We start from the raw sequence: 19,079 nt of genomic DNA, 5'->3' as shown, positions 1-19,079 counted from the left end.
CGTGGTGTCAAGGGGGACAGAATCATCGGGATCGTGGTAGAAGACGATGTCCTTGGCATCCTTGAGAGAACTGTCAGCATTGACAGCGCATGAGTCTGAATGAGCCATGTTGAATATAGTGCTTACCTGCTGAGGCTTGCACATTTTATGTGCAAGCAAATCAGACAGCCGGTGGACAAACAGCCGGTGGAGGATCGTAATAGCATCGTAGGGTGTTGGTATAATAAGGATCTGGGCGAGGACATGGTCATTATGAGCACAACACTCACACTGTTCAGTTTGAACAGTGCATATCATGACTTACCTTGTCAATGAGCCTCTGCATTTGACGGAAACAAGTAAGTATCGAAGCTCGAGAATCCTTGAGGCCAAGGCGAATCATCAAAGGCAGTGTCAAAACACGCTTTGACAATGCGACAAAACTTCTCGTGGTTCGGGGTTCGGACCGGTTCGGGGAAGGTTCGAACCAACATAGAACCGTTCAGGCAAATGGTGGACCGTGAACCTCACTCAGGTCCGGTCCGCCCCAATTCATGGACCACGGACCGAACCAAGGAAGAACCTGACCGTTGGTCAGGTTTGGACTGTGGTTCTGGACCGAACCACGGCAGCACTACGTGAGAGGCGGTATGATTCGCGGGTTCCTTCCAAGGTGTAGCTGGAAGGGAGACATGCCCATGCTTGCGTTCACCGTGTTCATGATGTTGAAGCGCACACGAGGCAACGAGCACACCCAGCCCTTTTGGTTCCGTTCCACGTGAAACCTAATACATTGATTGATTGTTTTGTTAGTACGCTCACTTGCGCCATCCGATTGTGGATGATAGGACGAGGACATTTTCAATTTGACTCCGGTTAGCTTATGTAGAGTCTTCCAGAAACATGAGAGGAAGAGTTTGTCGCGGTCGGACACAATGTCTAGTGGAAGTCCGTTCTCACAGTACCAGTTGTCGAAGAACAAAAGGGCGAACTGTTCAGCCGTTATCGTGTCCTTGCAAGGTAGAATCCGCAGATCCGCATTGAGCCGGTCAGTCATCGAGATGATCATATTGAAACCTTCGTCCATAGGCAACGGCCCTATGAAGTCCACGGCCACGGAATCTCCTCGTGCGTCTGGTATTGGCAGTGGATGCAGGGGGCCTGCTATCGATGTCGTCCCGGATTTGTTGCGCATACATTCCACACAGCTTGGTATGTACGACTCTACCAGATCCCTGCGCATATTAGGCCAATAGTAAGATGAGCGCAGGGCAGCGTATGTTTTGTCGCTTCCGAAGTGACCTGATGCGTCGTGAGCGAGGTGAAAGAGTTGCTCCCGCAATGGGTTAATGCGTGGCACGACCAGTCGATCCGCGACGTATAGTAGTCCCTCTTGTAGCGCCAGACCCGGCAGGGAGCCCACCAGCTTCATGAGCTTCCTACAGAAAGGATCGTCAGCATAACCATTTAGTAAGTCTTTCAGAAAGGACTTGTCGTGTTCGACACGCATCCGCACGCCGACTGTGCTGTCTGCTATTTCGACCGAAGATAGCGTAGCGGCGATGGTAATCGCCGAAGGACCCTCAGGCTCATCAATGTTCAGGCGCGATAGAGCATCCGCACCAGCGTTGTCTTCTCCTTTTAAGTAAGAGATGTTGAGGTCGAAATGTGCGAGGTACTCGGCCCAACGGGCTTGCCTCCTCGACAGACCTTTCTGGTTCACGAAGTTCTCCAGCGTCCGGTGGTCGGTGAACACTTGCACCGGCTGTCCCAGCAACTCGACACGCCATTTCTTGAGGCCACGGATGATCGCAAGTAACTCCTTCTCATGGACTGGGTAGTTCAGTTCCGCCTCACGCAATTGAGTAGAGTCAAATGCCACAGGCCTTGCTGTTTTCCATGTCTCCCCCCAAGAGAGAACAGCGCCTGTCCGGTAGTCGGACGCGTCGCAAGTCAGAAAGATCTTGTTGTCTCCAGGGTTATCGTGATCGATAGTCGTCAGGCAGTGCGGACTAGTGACGAGTTCCTTGATCGCATTGAAGGCCCTTTCATGTTCTGCCGACCAGAGAGGGAAGGCGAGCTCGGCGGCTTTTGTCGTCAAAGGTGTCAGTATATGAGCATGTTCAGCCAAGGCCGGCAGATGATCCGCAAGGTATCTTACTAGCCCTAGGAAGGACCGAACATCACTTGACCGTCGTGGTGTTGGCCAGTCGAGAATGCGTGCAACTTTAGATTTATCAGGCTTGATCCCTTGAGCTGATATATGGTGACCTAAGAAGTCAACTTCAAGGTTAAACAATGACGTCTTTTTAGGAGAACAGAAAAGGTGTGCGTTACGCAGCGCCAACAAGACAGCACAAACATTACGCTCGTGCTCCTCCAACGTTTGCGACCAGATGATAATATCATCCAAGTACACATGGCAGATTTTGCCGATAAGGTGCCGTAGGGCAGAAGACATTCGACGTTGGTGTGCTGCCGGTGCGTTCCTCACCCCCATGGGCATCACTGTCCACTCGTACAGTCCCCACGGCGTGTGTACAGCCAGAAACTTCATGTCATCTGGATGGACCTTTGTCTGAAAAAATGAGTTAGTCATGTCGATTTTACCGAATATCTTCCCCTTCGCGCAGTCGCGCAGAATCTCGTCTATGCGAGGAAGGGGATGGTTGTCCGGTACTGTGTTCAAGTTGAGTTTCTGGAAGTCGTTTACCCAACGTGGGAGCGCTGTAGGGTCCGCTTTTGGAATGATGAAGGCAGGCGATGAGTGAGCACTGTCCGATGGTCGTAAGCGCCCCGACTCGACATGTTGATCCAGCAAGATTTTCCAAGCGTCCCTATACTTCCGTGGACAATCGTATCCCCGTTGCTGGATAACCTTATTAGCGTCCTTCAACCTGATACGAAAGAGAACATCAGAAGGCAAACTGTCGTTGTGAGGGATATCGGCCGGGAACCGGTCCTCAAACTCCTCCTTGACAGCTGTGTCTCGTAGTCGCAGGCTTTCCTCAGTTGCTAATGCAGCGATACGTTCGCGAACTGCGGCTATGAGGTTAATTCCCTTCACCTCCTTGCACGAATCATCCACCAGCGTCTTATACTCAGGAAGTATGTGTTTCAGTTCGCGTACGACGTCCAGTCTCAGTTCGCGCATACGTGGTGGTGAGGGGACAAGTGAAGGTTTAGGAGGGGAAACGGGGTTGAGTAAGTCGTAGTTCACGTCTTTAGCCAAACAGGTACGATTTTCGTGGTCAATGGTGATTTTGTTGTGGTGTAAGAACGGACCACCCAAGAGAAGAGGAGTACAAAGGTTTGGCACCACGATGGCGCGTACAGTGTGGGAAGTATAATGAGAATCCAGAGAAGTACATGCAAGTTTGACATAGTCCGATAAGAGAAAGGCTTCCTTCTTATTTCCAGAGAGTGCGACGTTGAAAGGTACAGGCTTTGGCAGTTTGTGCACGCGCAGGCCAAGTTTGAGCGCGAGGGACTCGTCAATCAGAACTGCGGCAGAACCATCATCAATAAGTGCAGAGACATGCACAGGAGACGAAACAGCGGGACCGTCCACAAGGCAGTCCCAGTGTAGAAGAGGAGTGGTTAGTGGGGCGACGCACTCGTCACTGTCTGTTCCATTTCCCAATGCCGCGGACGGCATTACCACTGCCACAGTGTTCCCCGTATCGATCGACGCGATTGTGTGAGACGATTTCTTGCCCTTCTTGGCAGCGATGGTCGCTAGTGTCACGGCTTTGTAAGTCGCGCCGTCTGGAAAACCTTTGTTGCAAGTAGCCGACCCATGACCCGCGAAGGGTTCTCTACACTTAAAGCAACCGTCGTTATCCCTCAGCAAGGTGCGCTCTTCGTCAGTGAGGGGTGGTACGCGCACGAATGCGCCCGTTTTCCCAGTGGTATTACGACCTGCCTTTGCGTTGTATTGAGAGGATGACATCAGTCTCTTGTCCCCATTTCAAGCGCGCTCAGCGCGGAGTGCAGCTTCCACCGCCTCCTTCTGTTTGTTGAGCAGGCGCAGGCGCTTTTCGTCCAGCAGCCTGACCTTCTCGATCCAGGGACGAAAATCCTCGATTTCCGAGAGTCTTTCAGAACGGTATTCATTCATAAGATCCGCGTGCATGTGTGCTTCGAGGTGATAACGTAGGTTAGTCTCTGAAAGATGTGACGTGGAACCACGGAGGAGTGTGTTGAGCGTCTGTACCTCTACGGCCCACTCGTTGAACGGTTTGTTGCCTTGGTTCGAGGACAACATCTTATGGCGTGTAACGTCCGCCCAGTCCGACGGGAGCCAGTATGCGCGGACTTCTGCCATGTAGTCTTCAAAGGTTAGCTCATCCATGCACTCTTGGTCATTGAGGTACCACTCCTGAATGGAGGGTTCTTGCATACCCCACGCTACCTTACCCACTTGTTCCTCGGCCGCGATGTCCTTGTGTTTGAAGTATTGGCGACATCCCATCTCCCAGTTTCGAAGTACTTCCGGGGTGATGTCTCCAGGCGTAAGGAATGGTGGTTTGGTAGGTGCTGACTGGTCCACACGGGCGTTCTTGCTCGTGTTCGACATTGTTGTCTGGCTATATGCGCGTAGATGATCTGAGTCGGAGTCTGAATCCGTGATGTGACCGTTGGCACGTGAGTGCCCGCGGTTATCCTGTTGTGTAGACTGAGGCGATGATTCTGTTAACTCCGTTAGAGTCGACAGTGGTGTGGACTGTTGCTGCCTGTTACGGCTACGCGTAGTCAACGGTCGAGCGACGGTCGGTCTGGAACGGTGGTACGACAGTTTGGAAAGGTGCGGTAATGAGAAACGGTATAACGGTAGTGCGTTCTAGATACGCTTAAAGGACGTTTAAAAAAAGTGGAAACTACCCAAGGGTAGAAACACTAAGTTCGAGATCAGACAACGGTAAACGTGTAGAAGCGTATGATTGAACAGGAATAAGAAAAGATACCGGTACATGATCTAGGCGTCCGGTATAAGTATGCGTTAGGACAAACAGGGGTAAATAAGGTGCGGTGCCCAATCAGCGTGATGTCATATAAGCAGATGTCATCGTGTCGTCATGCGTAAGCATAGACATGCTTACAGCAACTATCAGAATAAGAAACATAGATCAACGAAAGCAACTGATTTGATGAACAACACCCGCACCATAATAGTACTGGGACGAGACGTTGGTGATCCAGGATTGACTCGATTACAGAAGTTGTACTCACCTTTGACCACAAGAGCATGTCAGCTTGAGATACTTGCAAAGCCGTCATACTGGTTAATGGCGATAGTTCGCTTAGCTATGGGTCATTTATAAGATGTGCGATCCAGGCAATACAGCGTCCCGTGGACACTAGCAAAGACATTAAAATGATCGTGTCGTATCACAAACTGCAGCATTGAGTGCATAGTCTTATCTTCGTGTGGTCGCGAGAGTTGCAGCTCCGGTTGCATCAGAACGTGTTACCTGCATAACAAGGTACCATCCATTTGCCTTGAGCATCACGGCGATCATCTTCCACGTTCTCCGAAGAAATATTCTGATCCACACATCGAGAAATATGAGCGATGTAAAGCAAGTTAGACAATGGATACGCAAAGGGAGACATGAATTGATCACGACTCAGAAAGAGCCATTCAACAGTTTACCTCGTAGTAAATAACAACTGAGAGGTGCGATGGAAGAGACGTACGAAAATCAAACGGATAGCAAGCACAGGAAACCGCCCATAACGGTTCCCGTATCTCATCATATTATGCTGTCGAAAACGATGGCGTGTACATGCAACAACTGTGAAAGAACAATGTCAAGAGCAGGGCAGGATCGTTGTGAACGTGAAGATCGAAGAAATGGGCGTGCAGCCTCAATCCGCACGGGCCAGACATCTGCGACTGCTGCAGATGTAATATTCAAGAATAGAATAAATTGACGTAGGTGAGAGATTCAAGAAGATGTTGGTGGAGAGCCACATGTCGTCCTATCGCTAGACGTAGGAAACGGACGTAAGCATGCACAAAAAGAGTTATCATTCACCCACACTTCCAAAACGACCCTCAGGTCCCACCATGTAAAAAGTTATAGGAAATGTAATCACAACACTACCGCAGGTGAGGGTGGCACACAATGCCGCATAGCAGCATAGCCTGAGCATGGCACCAACCGCGGCGCAGCCCAGGTGCTTCGTCTGCATAGTACTATTGAGCCCAAGCTGTGATGATTATGACGTACCTTTGCACACGCAACCTTCTCGACTCCGAACAAAACACCCACCACTCCTACCACCAGCCAGTCCATCTGTCTCGATCATTTGCGGAGTCGAGGTCCTCTAAATGGTACCTGCAGTGAGTTGTGCTCTGAGCAAAATGGCTGAAATGAGAAAAATCAGATGACCATTCTCCTGCATGAGCCCTTTCAGTGACAAATTCCGTATTATACGGGCCAGCGGATTATGGGCCCATGTTGTGTATATTCTCGATGATGACAGATGGGCCGGGACACATATTATTTCCGATGGAGACGGGTGGGCCCATGTATGCCAATGATATATATATCCTTGATGTTGACGGATGGGCCGGGGGAATATGATCATTCATGGAGATGGGTGGGCCCATCAGGGTAATATGTAGAGTAGGATATTATAGACAGCTGGGCTGAAGAGAGATGTAAGGCAAATATTGTTATATAGACGGGTGGGCCGACGGGGGTGTATTACATATATGGGTGGGCCGAGGTAGGGGAATATTACATAGATGGGTGGGCTGACGCGGGGTGTATTACATATACAGGTGGGCCGACATAAAAAGTATTACATATACGGGTGGGCCGACGAAAGGGATATCAAATAGATGGGTGGGCCGAGGGTGTGATAAAATATTTATTACATAGACAGGTGGGCCGAGGTGGGGTATAATTATATAGACGGGTGGGCCGACGTAGTATGTATTATATAGACGGGTGGGCCAACATAGGATGTATTACATAGACGGGTGGGCCGACGTGGGGGATAATACATAGATGGGTGGGCTGACGTGGGGGAATTGTACATAGATGGGTACATATATGGGTGAGCCTGGATACGTATAAATGTCAACTTTTCAGTGCAAAACCCCAAACCGAGATTTACCAACCCCCAAAACCCGAAATTGTGGACTGCCGGGTGTCGGGTTTCGGGGTTCGGGGGTCCCGGAACTCGGAACTCGGTATGTGAGACAAACATATATTTCATACACGGGTAAGTCAATGTGTCCGTCAATCAACTCGATTGTAAAGTATATTTTATTGATCTCCCCAAATTTCCCAAGTTCCGAGTTCCGAGTTCCGGGACCCCCAAACCCCGAAACCCGAAACCCGGCAGTCCACAATTTCGGGGTTCGGGAGTTGGGTCCCGGCACTCGGAACTCGGTATGTGAGACAAGCAAAATATATTTCAAACACGGGTAAGTCAATGTGTCCGTCAATCACCCGAACCCCGAAATTGTGGACTGCCGGGTTTCGGGTTTCGGGGTTCAGGGGTCCCGGAACTCGGAACTCAGAACTTGGGAAATTTGGGGAGATCAATAAAATATAATTTACAATCGAGTTGATTGACGGACACATTGACTTACCCGTGTTTGAAATATATTTTGCTTGTCTCACATACCAAGTTCCTAGTTCCGGGACCCAACTCCCGAACCCCGAAATTGTGGACTTCCGGGTTTCGGGTTTCGGGGTTCGGGGGTCCCGGAACTCGGAACTCGGTATGAGACAACAAAAATATATTTCGGGGGTTGGAGGTTAGTAAAATGTTTATAGATATACGGAGGTTGATAGAAACATGTTTGAAAAATGTCGTTCGTCTCAAATGTCAAATCTTGAGTTCCGGGCTTTGGGACTCGGCACCCGGCACCCGGCACTCGGGGTTCGGCACTGAAAATTTGACATTCGGGTGTTAGGGTGTAGGGTGATATCTACCTCAATCTACAGTTTCGAGTTCTGGATATCGGGACTGATTATTGAATCATTCAATTGTGGCATAGGTAACATGCATTGAAAAAGATTTATGTACATCTATCACTGAGCAATTATGTAGCCATTGCAACCTCCTCACCAGGAAGATCAACCTTCCCCTCAACATCCATATCCTCATCAGAGGAATCATATTCTGGCAGGAGGTTACCTTGTTCATTAGGGACCACAATATCGCCGGAGGATTCTGGCAAGAGGTTGCCTGGTTCATCCAGGAGCACAATTTCGCCGGAGGATTGTGGACCCTCAGGCTGAACTTGGGTGGGCTCAACATTGAGACCTACCATAGCAGATCCATCCTCAACCATCAAGGGTGTGGGTTCCATGACTGACATGTCCAAATCAATGAGGTTGGAAAGTGTGGAGGGGAGGGGTGAAATGGACGGGGGGGGACCAGATTGATCAAGCAAGATTGTTGCATCAGCCGGTGTGTCCGGAAGTGAAAATGAAGGGTGCGGGTCAACCATCGTGCGCCGGAGGCTCTCATGGAGGCGTTGGAGGGTATCAATCTTAGCATCCTGCTCCTGCACCCGAGCCTCAAGAATAGCGATGCGAGCTGCACCATCCCGAATCGCGATTGCCATGGAATGGAGATCCGGCATGGGAACATCTAGTGCTGCACGAGGCACTGCGGAACTCGAAGACCGAACAGCTAAGTAAAAAATAAGGTCAGCCGGTCATCAAAAGTGTGGGTGACTTACGAGCTGGCGCAGGTGCAGGTGCAGGTGCAGGTGCAGGTGCAGGTGCAGGTGTCTTCTTGGTAGTGATGGTCTTGCTGCGACCACGTGACTGCACCTGGGGTGTACTTGCAGCAGGGATGGCCGGAGTTCGGGACGGGCCACGAGATTGACTACGAGTCCGGGCCCTTGACCTGGAGGGAGACGGAGCAGTGGATGGAGCAGGGGCAGGTGTCTTGGAACGCGTCCATCCCATGGTAGACTTCCCTCGGGTCCGTTTGGGCGGGGATCCCAGAGATGCCGGGTTGCATTTGATCTTCTTGGTGGAGCAGCGGATGCAAGACAGGCAGGGGAGGCTGGACCTCTTGTCCAAACGAGTCGCACAGGGCCAATTCTCCTTGACGCAATAATGGCAGGGGTTGTTCTGTGGTATCCGTTAGTAGATGTACTAGGGGAATTAATTGAGCACTCACTGGGCCGGGAATGGTGATATCAAATGTGGTAGTGGCCGGAGGGTCACCGTCCGAAGCGCTGGAAGTATCACCAGTGGACTCCTCAACTTCCGGACGACTGCCGGAGGTTGCCTGATAAATTGTAAGTACACATGTGAGTTCCGGGCGAGCTTGTAAGACTTACCCGAGCCTCCGGACGACTGATGGGAGATTCCTAATGCGATGGGCATGAGTAAGAATGATACATGCGAGTTCCGGACCTGTCCGGAAAACTCACCATGACCTCCGGACGTTTGCCGGCAGTCAGCTGTGGACACATGAGCATATATATGAGTTCCGGACGACTAAATCAGACTTACCGAAGCAGGCCCAAATGATTGCTTCTTGGGGGAACCAGGTGAACGAGGCGACTGGGGTTTCCTTACAACAATGGTGGAGAGCTGGGAAAGGACGACCTCCGGCACTCCACGTGAAATCGGCTACAACAAATTGAGAGCATGTCACAAATGAGCCAGAACACATACCTGAACAATTGGGTCTTCATCATCTTCCGACTCCACAAACGGCTTTGACTTGGGGAGTCCAGTTGACTTGACACGCTTGTGACCCTTCATCGCCGACTTCGGAGGTTGGGAGGAGTGTCCAGAAATCATGGGGGACTTCCTCTTGTTGCTCCCTCCGACTTCCGGCTCCAAGTCAACAGAAATGGCCTTACCTTTCCCTTTGTCCCGGAACTCGGAGGTCGTCTTGCCGGAAGGTCCGGCGACATTGCCGGCGACGACGGGAGGGGAGTGAATGACAGTGGCGGGGGAAGGGACAGGTGGAGACGGAAGATTGACAGTCAGTGGGCCAGTGGAAGGATTAGAAACAACAGGGAGATCACAGGAATTGTCACCCAACGCCTCCCAGGCACGGACCTGCTTGCGCCAGGCGTGTCTAGCCACCCGGGGATCATCATGGCCAATGCTGTGCCAGTTGGGCAACACCTGGGGAGTCATGGAACGCACCCTCATCAGCTCCTTAGAACAGGAAGCCACAATGTCAGGGATGTAATCCCCTTTCTCATGCACCCGGATGATGTCAGCCTACCCGGATATTAGAAACATGAATGGTAAACTAATTTAATAAGTGCAACTTACCAACAGATTGGTGAACTGCCTTGCCAGAGCAATGTGGACGTGCACTGAGCCGGCCGGGACGTGCCGGGCGCCGGCAATGATGCCCACAAGTTGAGCAGTGGATGCCTTGAGGTCGGCCAATGAAGATTGAACTGGAGTAGACATTTGGATTGAGTTGACAGATGTGAGAATGTTGAAAGCAGGGTGAAATCTGTTATCACTAGAATGAAGTTTCAAAGAAACAATACAATTGAAGGACAATGTTGAAAATCGTTGATTGTTTGTCTTTGTTTGTTCATGGTTCAACTTTCGGCAATCGCCGGCCATGTGTTGAACTTCGACGTTATCTGTTATCAATCAGTTCATCAGTTCATCAGCTCATCAGATATCATGAGCTCTCAACCTGGGGTCAGATTTCATGACCCTCCGGTCACTGAATCCACCTCAATGGATGTGGATGAGACCTCCCAGTCCCGGATGTCCCTTGGTATGTTTTGTTTCTGCTGATTTCAGTGAATTGATCTTACATGGTTTAGATCCATTAGATGATATATACCTTGGGCCGGATGATGAGTTAGACTCTGATTCTGGGTCATCCGGTGGTCTGGATTCGTTAAATGCGATTCCCGGTATGTTTCTCAATTCAAATGTACATATTCTACATGTGCAAATCCATCACATACTTCCAGATCCATCATATCCGGCCCTGGCAGATGGACTGGCCCTGTACGATGACCCAGACTTATATCTTGGTCCGGAGGATACCTTTATTTCGTCTGATGATGCTCCGGCTGTACCCGATTTTCCTATGGCTGGTGAGGTTATTCTTTTCATCTCATGTTCATTTTTCATGGCATTTCCCCAGTGAATGAATCGACTCCCGAACCTCATCCGGCCACTCCGGCTGTACCAGAGGCACCCATACCTTGTACGTGTATTCATATCATGTCATGTGTTCTATTCATGTTATCTCCCAAGCGAATTCAGAAACTCCCGAACGTCAATCGCCCGAGCCAGAACTCAACAATGAAGAACTGCGTGCCATGGTTCAGGAGTTCATGCCAATTGGATCTTATGATCAAGCTGAAAGTATGTATACAACAGTTGATTATTTATCTCTGCTAATGTTCTGCAAGTTCAAACAATTGTAGATCGCCTGGGTGATTACGAACAGAGTCATGGAAATCTTCCTGCCCCTACAGTAGCACAACTTCTTGAGGCTGACAGACCATTCAGGATGGCATGGGCTGAAACATGCGACAAACTGTGGAAAGCAGATGCGGACCTCCGGAGGATGCAACGGGTAAGGGAGTCAACCTCCGAAATGCTGAAGGTATTAGATACCCTCATTGAGTTCTTTGAGGACTCAAGTAACATGTAAATATCAATCAATGTCTGATAGTAGACATATTGCAGTATACTTTACCTACTCAGTACTTAGTCCTTCCTCGCTGCCCGGTGTTCTGTGCTCGGTACTCTGTACTCGGTACTCGGTGCTCGGTGCCCGGTGATCGGGGTTCGGTACTCGGGGTTCGGTGCAGTATACTTTGCCTGCTCAGTACTTAGTACTTGGTACTTGTATACTTTACCTACTCAGTACTTAGTCCTTGGTACTTGTATACTCCACCTACTCAGTCCTCGCTGCCCGGTGTTCTGTGCTCGGTACTCGGTACTCAGTACTAGGTGCTCGGTGCCCGGTGATCGGGGTTCGGGGTTCGGAACTCGGGGTTCGGAACTCGGGGTTCGGTACTCGGGCCTTGGTACTGGAGATTTGGGATTTAAGATTAGGTCGTTAGTACTTTGACATATACACAATAGCACATATGACATTACACATGACGGCAGGAAGATATATCTACATTAAGTGCGTCCCCGTGCTCTGGTTACTCTAGGTGTACTGTCTACTGGCATTTGCAACTTACTCCGGGTCGTCCTCGTGGATGGTTCAACTGTGACTTTCTTGCCCCGCCCCCTTTTCTGTGCCAGCGGCGTGATACTCTCTTCCATTTCAACATCCTCTCTAACTTCTCTGGTCGCGTCTTCAGTTAACCCAGCAAGGAGGTCGCCCATTCTTGATGTCAGTAATGCACCTTTTTTGGCCGGCTTGGCCCGGCGAGGCTTTGGAATTGCACGTGGGACTGCCGTCCCTTTTGGTGTAGGACCTCCCATCCTGGGTTTCTTCAGCGGATGTCTCCCGTCAGCCAGGTCATCATCCACATCATCCTCCGTATGATTAGTGGCACTCTCCTTATCACTCTCGGCTTCTGTCGACGAATCCCGAGGCCCTTGAATGGTAACCCTCTGCTGCTTTCTCACTATACAAGTCTGAGGAGAGGGCGACTTGCCAGATATGACAGATGGTACCATGTCCCCATCTTTGTTCTTCCATGCTTTGAACAGAAATGTGGGACCTTCTCCTGTTTCCTGCCGAGCATGCCAGAAATGGAGCAAGGCAGTCGTGTCCCAATTTTGCAGCTTTGAAGGCTCCTTCAAGTCAACATCTGCCGGAAGATACGTCCGGGCCACGAAGTCATCCTGACTTTGTACAATGGCACTCCATGGTACAACCGCCTTGTCCTTCCCGGAACATATCCCTGTGTCCATGCATTGAACAATTTGTCAGATGATGCGACGAGAAACTCACGATAGTGCGATGTAAGAAAGGCCCTCACTATGGCCTTCTTCTCCTCAAGTTTCGTGTCGGTGATGTCGGGAAGGAGTGGCATACCCTCCCCATCCATTTCGAGTTCGAAAGCTGGTTTTCGAATTCTTTTTCGACCTCCCTTGACCTGATGTCCTCCATCCCGTGCCCCGGCACCTATCATCTTGATGCTCAACATGTTCAATCTGGTATACATGGTTCAAACACTCACCGAACTGTTCCTGCGCGTACTCCTGCCACACTGGCTCAATGTCCTCCCAGTCCTTTGTCTTCATGAAGCTGTCCCCATCTCCTAAGGCCTCGTTATCATCATGCCTGCATGAATATTTTGAGATGAAAGATCCGTGTCAATGGGTAAATGTACTCACATCCCGAACAGCACCTCTCCCTTTTCATTCTTCCAAGCCGACATCACAAAAACTCTCATCCCACATTGCCTCCACATCTCGTTCAAAAAGTGCTCCATATATGCCGGACCCTTCTTACGGGCGACTTGTGCTTGTATCTCCGGAGGCAGACAGTTGTTGGACCACTCTTCCGCTGTTTCTTTCGCCTTCTCCAACTCGTCGTCGTCCAATTCAGCCATGACTCTCTTCACCGCCGCCTGGATAATGTTTGAACATACCAGGATCTCCGGGCTTTACCCCGACTCGTCCTCAATCCTCTTCAGCACCTCTTCGCGTTTCTGCTGGTAGAACCACCATCCTGGGCATCCATTTCCTCCCATACTTGATGGTGTCCTTCCTTTCCTTCTTTTTCTTGTTGTTGAACAACCAAGTCTTGTACACCTAAGATTTGATGAAAAAATGTGATGTTGAAAATTTAGTTTTTCAACGCAACAAAGGAGCATCACCTGCTTCCTCTTTTTCCATTGTTTTTGGTCCACCTTAGGAGCAAACAACCTGGCCGCCCTTGCTATGGCAGTGAAAATCCCCCTCTTCTCACTCCTTTTGGCGGCAGTCCACTCAGGAAGGTAGTTCTTCAACTCCAAAATCTCCTTGTCTGTGAGCTTCTGAGACTGTGGTTGACGCGCCCTGTGTCTTCCGGAAGTCATGTTGGTGGAATGACCTGTTCTTGCCATAGTGAATCAGAATGCAGAACGGGCTGAGGATTTGCAAGGTAGAAGTATTAATGAATTGTGCGAAGTTGAACTTCGAGCAAAGCCTAATAATATGTTAATCGGCCCATATTGGACCATGAAGCCATTAATGGAAATGAATTTGTAATGAGCCAACAGGACTGCACATGCATCATATTGCAATAACAATTCATTACACCTGAGCTGATGCCTTGCTTGCAACATTAGTAAACAAGATGAAGATAGGTAGATGCACCCCAGTGCAAAAATCTCACAGGGTGGAAGCAAGGGGCAGCAAAGGTAGGAAGACTTGGGTCAAGGTCCCACTTGCAAGCACGAGGCGACATGCCTACAGGTCCATGCCTAACTCTCCACCAGAATCACCAACAATTCAGCCTGTTGAGGCACCACCTCCTTGGGAAGACTTTCCTGACAATACTTATGAGCAGGACCAAGGCTCATTTGAGCCTTTGCAACTCCCAAAAACCATGGCAAGTTCATGTACAATGTTGGAGTGTCATTCAAACTATGGCTAAGCATTCAAAATACAGAGTCAAAATGACTACCTCAGGCAATGGCTGCCAAGGCAGGAATCATATCTACATCACCTCCTCTGATCGAGAAGCTCCACCAGAAGACAGGAGATGCATCATCTGCGAACAGGATGGGGTGTACAAATGTCAAGATTGTCTTGGCGAGCCACTCTATTGCACGGGCTGTTGCAGGAGTCAACATCGTAGCAATCCTTTCCACTGGATCAGTCAATGGAATGGGCGATTCTTCGAGCAGGAGTTGTCTAGCTCATGTGGGACTCATTATACACCTTGGCCATGATGGCAAACAATGTCCTGGAGGTCACCTGATCAGTGGAATTTGTTTGAAGAAGATGAACCTGAAGATCTGCTCGAGCCTGAAGATCTGCCATTTGTGTCGGACCGAGTTCCAGCCAAAGGAAAACACCATGGTCATTGTAGACAAGTCCGGAGTTCATCGCCTGGAGATTCGATGCTGTGAATGTCCGAATGCCATGAGTCCGGACATTCAAATGTTTCGACACAGATTTTTCCCTGCATCTTTCAACAGGCCAAAGACTGTGTTCACCTTCAGAGTGCTCAATGATTTTCACTGGACAGCCTTGAATGTGGCACCTCGGCGATGAACTATTACAGCAAGCTCCGGCGAATGACCTCCAGCATGTTTCCACACCTTGTTCCGGTAATGCCTTACCCTCTTCATCTACTGGACATCATATTGACAAAGCACATTGCAAGGACCGATACAGAGAGCTCATGAGGGTCGCTCGACAGTGGAGGCAGTTGAAGACAATGAAATGGCATGGCTTTGGCCATCGTTCTGATAACCCGAGCACAGGAGAACTCGCATTATTTTGCCCGGCAGTGTCCTCAGCCAGGGATTAATGTGCTGTTGTCAGAGGATGAATCTCTTGATGAGTGAGTCCTATTCTCAACCAATGTGGCCTCCATAATAATACTAGCGATCCAAGCTGGAAATACACCCGGTCATTTGTGATGGACAGAAATTTCAAAGCCGAACATCTGCATCCCATTAAGCCATTCGATGAAGTTTGGCTGTCCGATGGGCTTGGATTCATGGTAGGAAAGGACAGGTATAAAATGCATCTGGCAGAGGCTGCTGACACAGTGGAAAAATCAAGCTGCAACAATCACCGGGCAGTAAATCAAGCTAATGCTGCTCGGCACAAGCTGGAGTCCACCGGTATCGGGGGAGTTGCCTGTGCCAGACACGGTTGCTTTGTCCCTCACTCCATGGTGGATTTTCAGAAAGGCGAAAAGGCAAGCCACATCCACCATTCCCCATTCACGAGTTAACCATGGGTCACTTGCAGACAAATGAACATGGACTATGCCCTTTGCGAGGCTTCCAGCACAACATGGAAGGCATCACCAGGGCTGTCACCTTCTATGATATTAATTGTCAATACAACAAACACTTTCGGGTTCGGGTGGATCGAAGTCGATTTCTAGAAATGGCACCACAACTAACCATCATTCCCGGAATTGGGTTTGGCACATTCATGGCCATCAGGACAGCTGCTATGTCCGATATGCTTCTAACTTTATTGAAGGCATTGGTCGGATCGATGGAGAGATCATGGAGACTCTATGGGCACGGCTCAATCTGATCTCCCCTGCTGCTCGGGGAATGTCATCTCCCCACTGAAAGGAATGCCTTGATTATCAGATGAATGACTCCAATTTCTGCAAGATGATTCGCATGAAAGGACTCTATGCGGAAATACAACTGGCTAGGAATGGTATCTTAGAAAGTGGAAAGGCATTTCGACAGACTCGATGAAGCAGCACCCTTCACATTTGAAGACAGAATGGTTAGCCAGGGAGAGGATAGCTCAGTCAAGCAGATTGAATGATCCTTCAGCGATGGATGAATATGAGATCAATATCAAAAAAGGGTACAGTTGAGTTCCATTGTCTCCGTCGAGGTCTGAATTAATATTGCACTCAGCACCTAAGCAAAAAGGAGATCGAGCTTAGATTGTTAGAGGAGGGTACGCCCGCATGCAGCACCCTCTCGAGATCTGTGGCGACGTGGATATCAACAGGGTTAGCAATTGAAGAGGCTCAGATTGCATTGCTCATCGAGGTCCGAAGGATCGGAAGAAGATCCACCGAGACACAGAGATTAGACATCGCCCGTCAACGCGATCGGCTCCAAGGCCAGATAGATGGATTTGCTCGGTCTGCTCTAACACATCTCGGGGAGGGATTTGATGCAGATGATGAACCTGAAGGACTGGGACGTAGACATTCTAGATGATCTCGATGATGACCCGGCGGATTTCACAGAGACATCTCATACATGGACAAACTCTCCCGAGCTCACTGTAATCCCGTTGCCATCAAACCTGGGGGTTGATAGATGCAGACGATGCATGGCAGAGGATCTGATTCCCCTGGAGATGTCTCTTCGTGAAGGGCAGGCCAATGATGCCCTTCACAATCTCCGCATTTACCTTTGCAACAAGGCCATCCTGTTCCGAACAACCGTTAGGCAGGCCAAATCCCAGGCCCTGAAAACTCGAGCTTGGTCCCAGGTGACGTCGGTGCAGCAGGCAGTCCTCCCTCCATGCCAGCATATATACAAAGACAAGGAAGCAAATGATGAAACTTGAGCCGGGCAAGACCAGCTTCAGAAATACAAACCCCTGCTTCGCGAGCACTCAAAATCAGCACTGCAGTGGGCGACCCAAATGCCCGAGGTCAACGAAATGAATCTTTGGCTTGGTTTTGGTCTGTTGAAGTCGACCTCGGGGTCCTGATCAATCGTGGAATGAGGAATGTGAGTTCCTGCTTGCATGTCATATCCCGCGGTTACCTGACTGGACCCATGCCAAGTTTACCGAGTCCATTGGCTGAGGGCAAGGCACTACGAGATCGATGGAGGGAGGAAATGCTATTGGTCAAATTGGAGATGGATTGGACATGTAAGTTCTTTTGTGGAAAAGCACCCAATGGGGCGAGCACATGCAGGAATCATTGAGAAACACTTCCGGTCACGGATGCTCGACCGGAAGGCAATCCCAAATGTATTCATTGCTGGCACAGGATGCGCAGGCAGCTTTTCAAGACCTACAAAATGTGTTGATAGAGGCTGGAGATGGAATGAACATTGTTTTCTCATGAAGTCCCTTTTTCCACATACATAATTGAGGCCCGGGAATTGTCCGGGTCAGCCCATGTCGGAGTTTGAATTTCGTATCCATCCATCAGTGATTCTTATCTTCACATCTTCACCATCTTTCACTTGCATTGCCAGCGCCATAGTCCTGTATTAGCCATGCCTGCAACTCCTGCATCCACTTCTGGCACTCTGAATGCCGGAAGCCATTACCGACCCCTGAAGCTGAGCCTTGGAACTATTTCCTGCACATTGGCAATGGCTGGATCGCGGGTCCGTGCATGCATCTCTCAATATCAGACGGAAGCTGCCAACAATGGTCTATCTTCTGACCGGATAAAGTATTTTAAAGCCGGGCTGCAATGGGAGATGAATGTATGTTACCACTGCCCTGATGACTTTGTTGGTCAATGCTAAGAATTTGAGCAGACTTTTGTCACACCACTCCTGCAGTACTCAGCTTCACAGAATATTGTGTCGGTTCTTCCGGTCCCTGTTGCTTATATCCTTAAGTTGTATCCCATGCTAACCTGGAACACGGTTCCGGACGATGTCTTTTCATTCCACCTCCTTTCATTTGATGATGAGGACAATTGCAGGACATCCATCCCGGATTGTGTTTGCATATACATGTCCATGGTGGATGGGAAACACCACAATCCCGGATCAACCATGGCAGTGGGATGAAATAATGGCTTCCTGCGTCTCTCACTACCAGTATTGGGCGGTAAGATGTTAGCTAAATTGCCTTGATTGAATGACTTATCTGTTCTAGCTTAATGTTGAGGATGATGCTTTGGTTCTTCCAGAGAAGTTGAGAAACACTTCGACTCCACCACTTATGGGACTGAGGTGGATTAAAGAACACATGGAAGCATTGATGGAGGAGCAAGATGAGGGCATCAAAGCCAAGATGGCAGAGGTGAAGATGTACACTGACATGTTAGAGAAATTGAGGAAAGGCAAAGGAGTGTAGTCCCATTCAGTGTTCATTGTATACAAGATGTAAAATATTCTATGCATTCAAAAATCTTGCACCCGAGTCCCGGAAGCCCAGGTCCCGAGTCCCGAATTTCGGAGTTCGGGGTTCGGCGACCCGGAGCTCGGCAACTGTGTTGGGTGTCAGGGTATCCGGAGCATTGGAGATAGCATGTGTCAGTATTTTGCGTTTCATGGTTCATGTTTGGCTGACACATGCGATCTCCAATGCTCCGGATACCCTGACACCCAACACAGTTGCCGAGCTCCGGGTCACCGAACCCCGAACTCCGAAATTCGGGACTCGGGACTCGGGTTTCGGGACTCGGGACTCGGAGCTCGTGACCTGGGACTCGACAGTGTTCTGAATACCGAGTCCCTGACGCCCGATTCTATAATCACGAAAGATTCCATAATCACGAAAGATGAACCATGAAACGCAGAA

General features: G+C 49.6%; 5 protein-coding genes across 5 annotated transcripts; 3 read left to right on the top strand and 2 right to left on the bottom strand.

Moving 5' to 3' along the window:
* Positions 1 to 7,967: 7,967 nt before the first annotated feature.
* HD556DRAFT_1535758 (uncharacterized protein) lies at positions 7,968 to 10,469 on the bottom strand. Its single transcript, XM_041309611.1, has 8 exons — positions 10,260 to 10,469; positions 9,645 to 10,205; positions 9,480 to 9,599; positions 9,398 to 9,427; positions 9,305 to 9,334; positions 9,142 to 9,252; positions 8,693 to 9,092; positions 7,968 to 8,643 (listed from the first exon to the last, which is right to left on the bottom strand). Exons 1-8 carry the CDS (start codon positions 10,401 to 10,403, stop codon positions 8,048 to 8,050), a joined length of 1,992 nt encoding a protein of 663 aa, XP_041161169.1. The 5' UTR covers positions 10,404 to 10,469; the 3' UTR covers positions 7,968 to 8,047.
* A 159-nt stretch (positions 10,470 to 10,628) lies between these two features.
* Positions 10,629 to 11,619, top strand: HD556DRAFT_1472506 (uncharacterized protein; the record flags this gene model as incomplete). Its single annotated transcript, XM_041308465.1, has 6 exons — positions 10,629 to 10,725; positions 10,775 to 10,867; positions 10,928 to 11,053; positions 11,104 to 11,166; positions 11,217 to 11,327; positions 11,375 to 11,619. The coding sequence occupies 6 exons, from the start codon at positions 10,629 to 10,631 to the stop codon at positions 11,617 to 11,619; spliced, it is 735 nt and encodes a 244-aa protein (XP_041161168.1).
* Positions 11,620 to 12,022: 403 nt separating this feature from the next.
* Positions 12,023 to 13,954, bottom strand: HD556DRAFT_1307475 (uncharacterized protein; the record flags this gene model as incomplete). The annotated part of the gene is made up of 7 exons (XM_041300030.1): positions 12,023 to 12,036; positions 12,161 to 12,832; positions 12,883 to 13,056; positions 13,112 to 13,215; positions 13,269 to 13,504; positions 13,602 to 13,688; positions 13,754 to 13,954. The coding sequence occupies 7 exons, from the start codon at positions 13,952 to 13,954 to the stop codon at positions 12,023 to 12,025; spliced, it is 1,488 nt and encodes a 495-aa protein (XP_041161167.1).
* A 775-nt stretch (positions 13,955 to 14,729) lies between these two features.
* HD556DRAFT_1364311 (uncharacterized protein) lies at positions 14,730 to 17,637 on the top strand. Its single transcript, XM_041302737.1, has 12 exons — positions 14,730 to 15,073; positions 15,112 to 15,193; positions 15,250 to 15,377; positions 15,483 to 15,823; positions 15,877 to 16,021; positions 16,051 to 16,164; positions 16,270 to 16,286; positions 16,307 to 16,430; positions 16,492 to 16,716; positions 16,742 to 17,077; positions 17,209 to 17,290; positions 17,314 to 17,637. The coding sequence occupies exons 1-12, from the start codon at positions 14,940 to 14,942 to the stop codon at positions 17,392 to 17,394; spliced, it is 1,809 nt and encodes a 602-aa protein (XP_041161166.1). The 5' UTR covers positions 14,730 to 14,939; the 3' UTR covers positions 17,395 to 17,637.
* A 144-nt stretch (positions 17,638 to 17,781) lies between these two features.
* Positions 17,782 to 18,632, top strand: HD556DRAFT_1472490 (uncharacterized protein; the record flags this gene model as incomplete). The annotated part of the gene is made up of 4 exons (XM_041308464.1): positions 17,782 to 18,031; positions 18,086 to 18,274; positions 18,336 to 18,383; positions 18,432 to 18,632. Exons 1-4 carry the CDS (start codon positions 17,816 to 17,818, stop codon positions 18,630 to 18,632), a joined length of 654 nt encoding a protein of 217 aa, XP_041161165.1. The 5' UTR covers positions 17,782 to 17,815.
* Between the last annotated feature and the right edge of the window lie 447 nt (positions 18,633 to 19,079).

This window comes from Suillus plorans, assembly GCF_016647745.1.
Source record: "Suillus plorans strain S12 chromosome Unknown HD556scaffold_22, whole genome shotgun sequence".
NCBI lineage: Eukaryota > Fungi > Basidiomycota > Agaricomycetes > Boletales > Suillaceae > Suillus > Suillus plorans.
The sequence above is the reverse complement of the archived record's forward strand: the minus strand, read 5'-3'. Positions and strand labels throughout refer to the sequence as shown.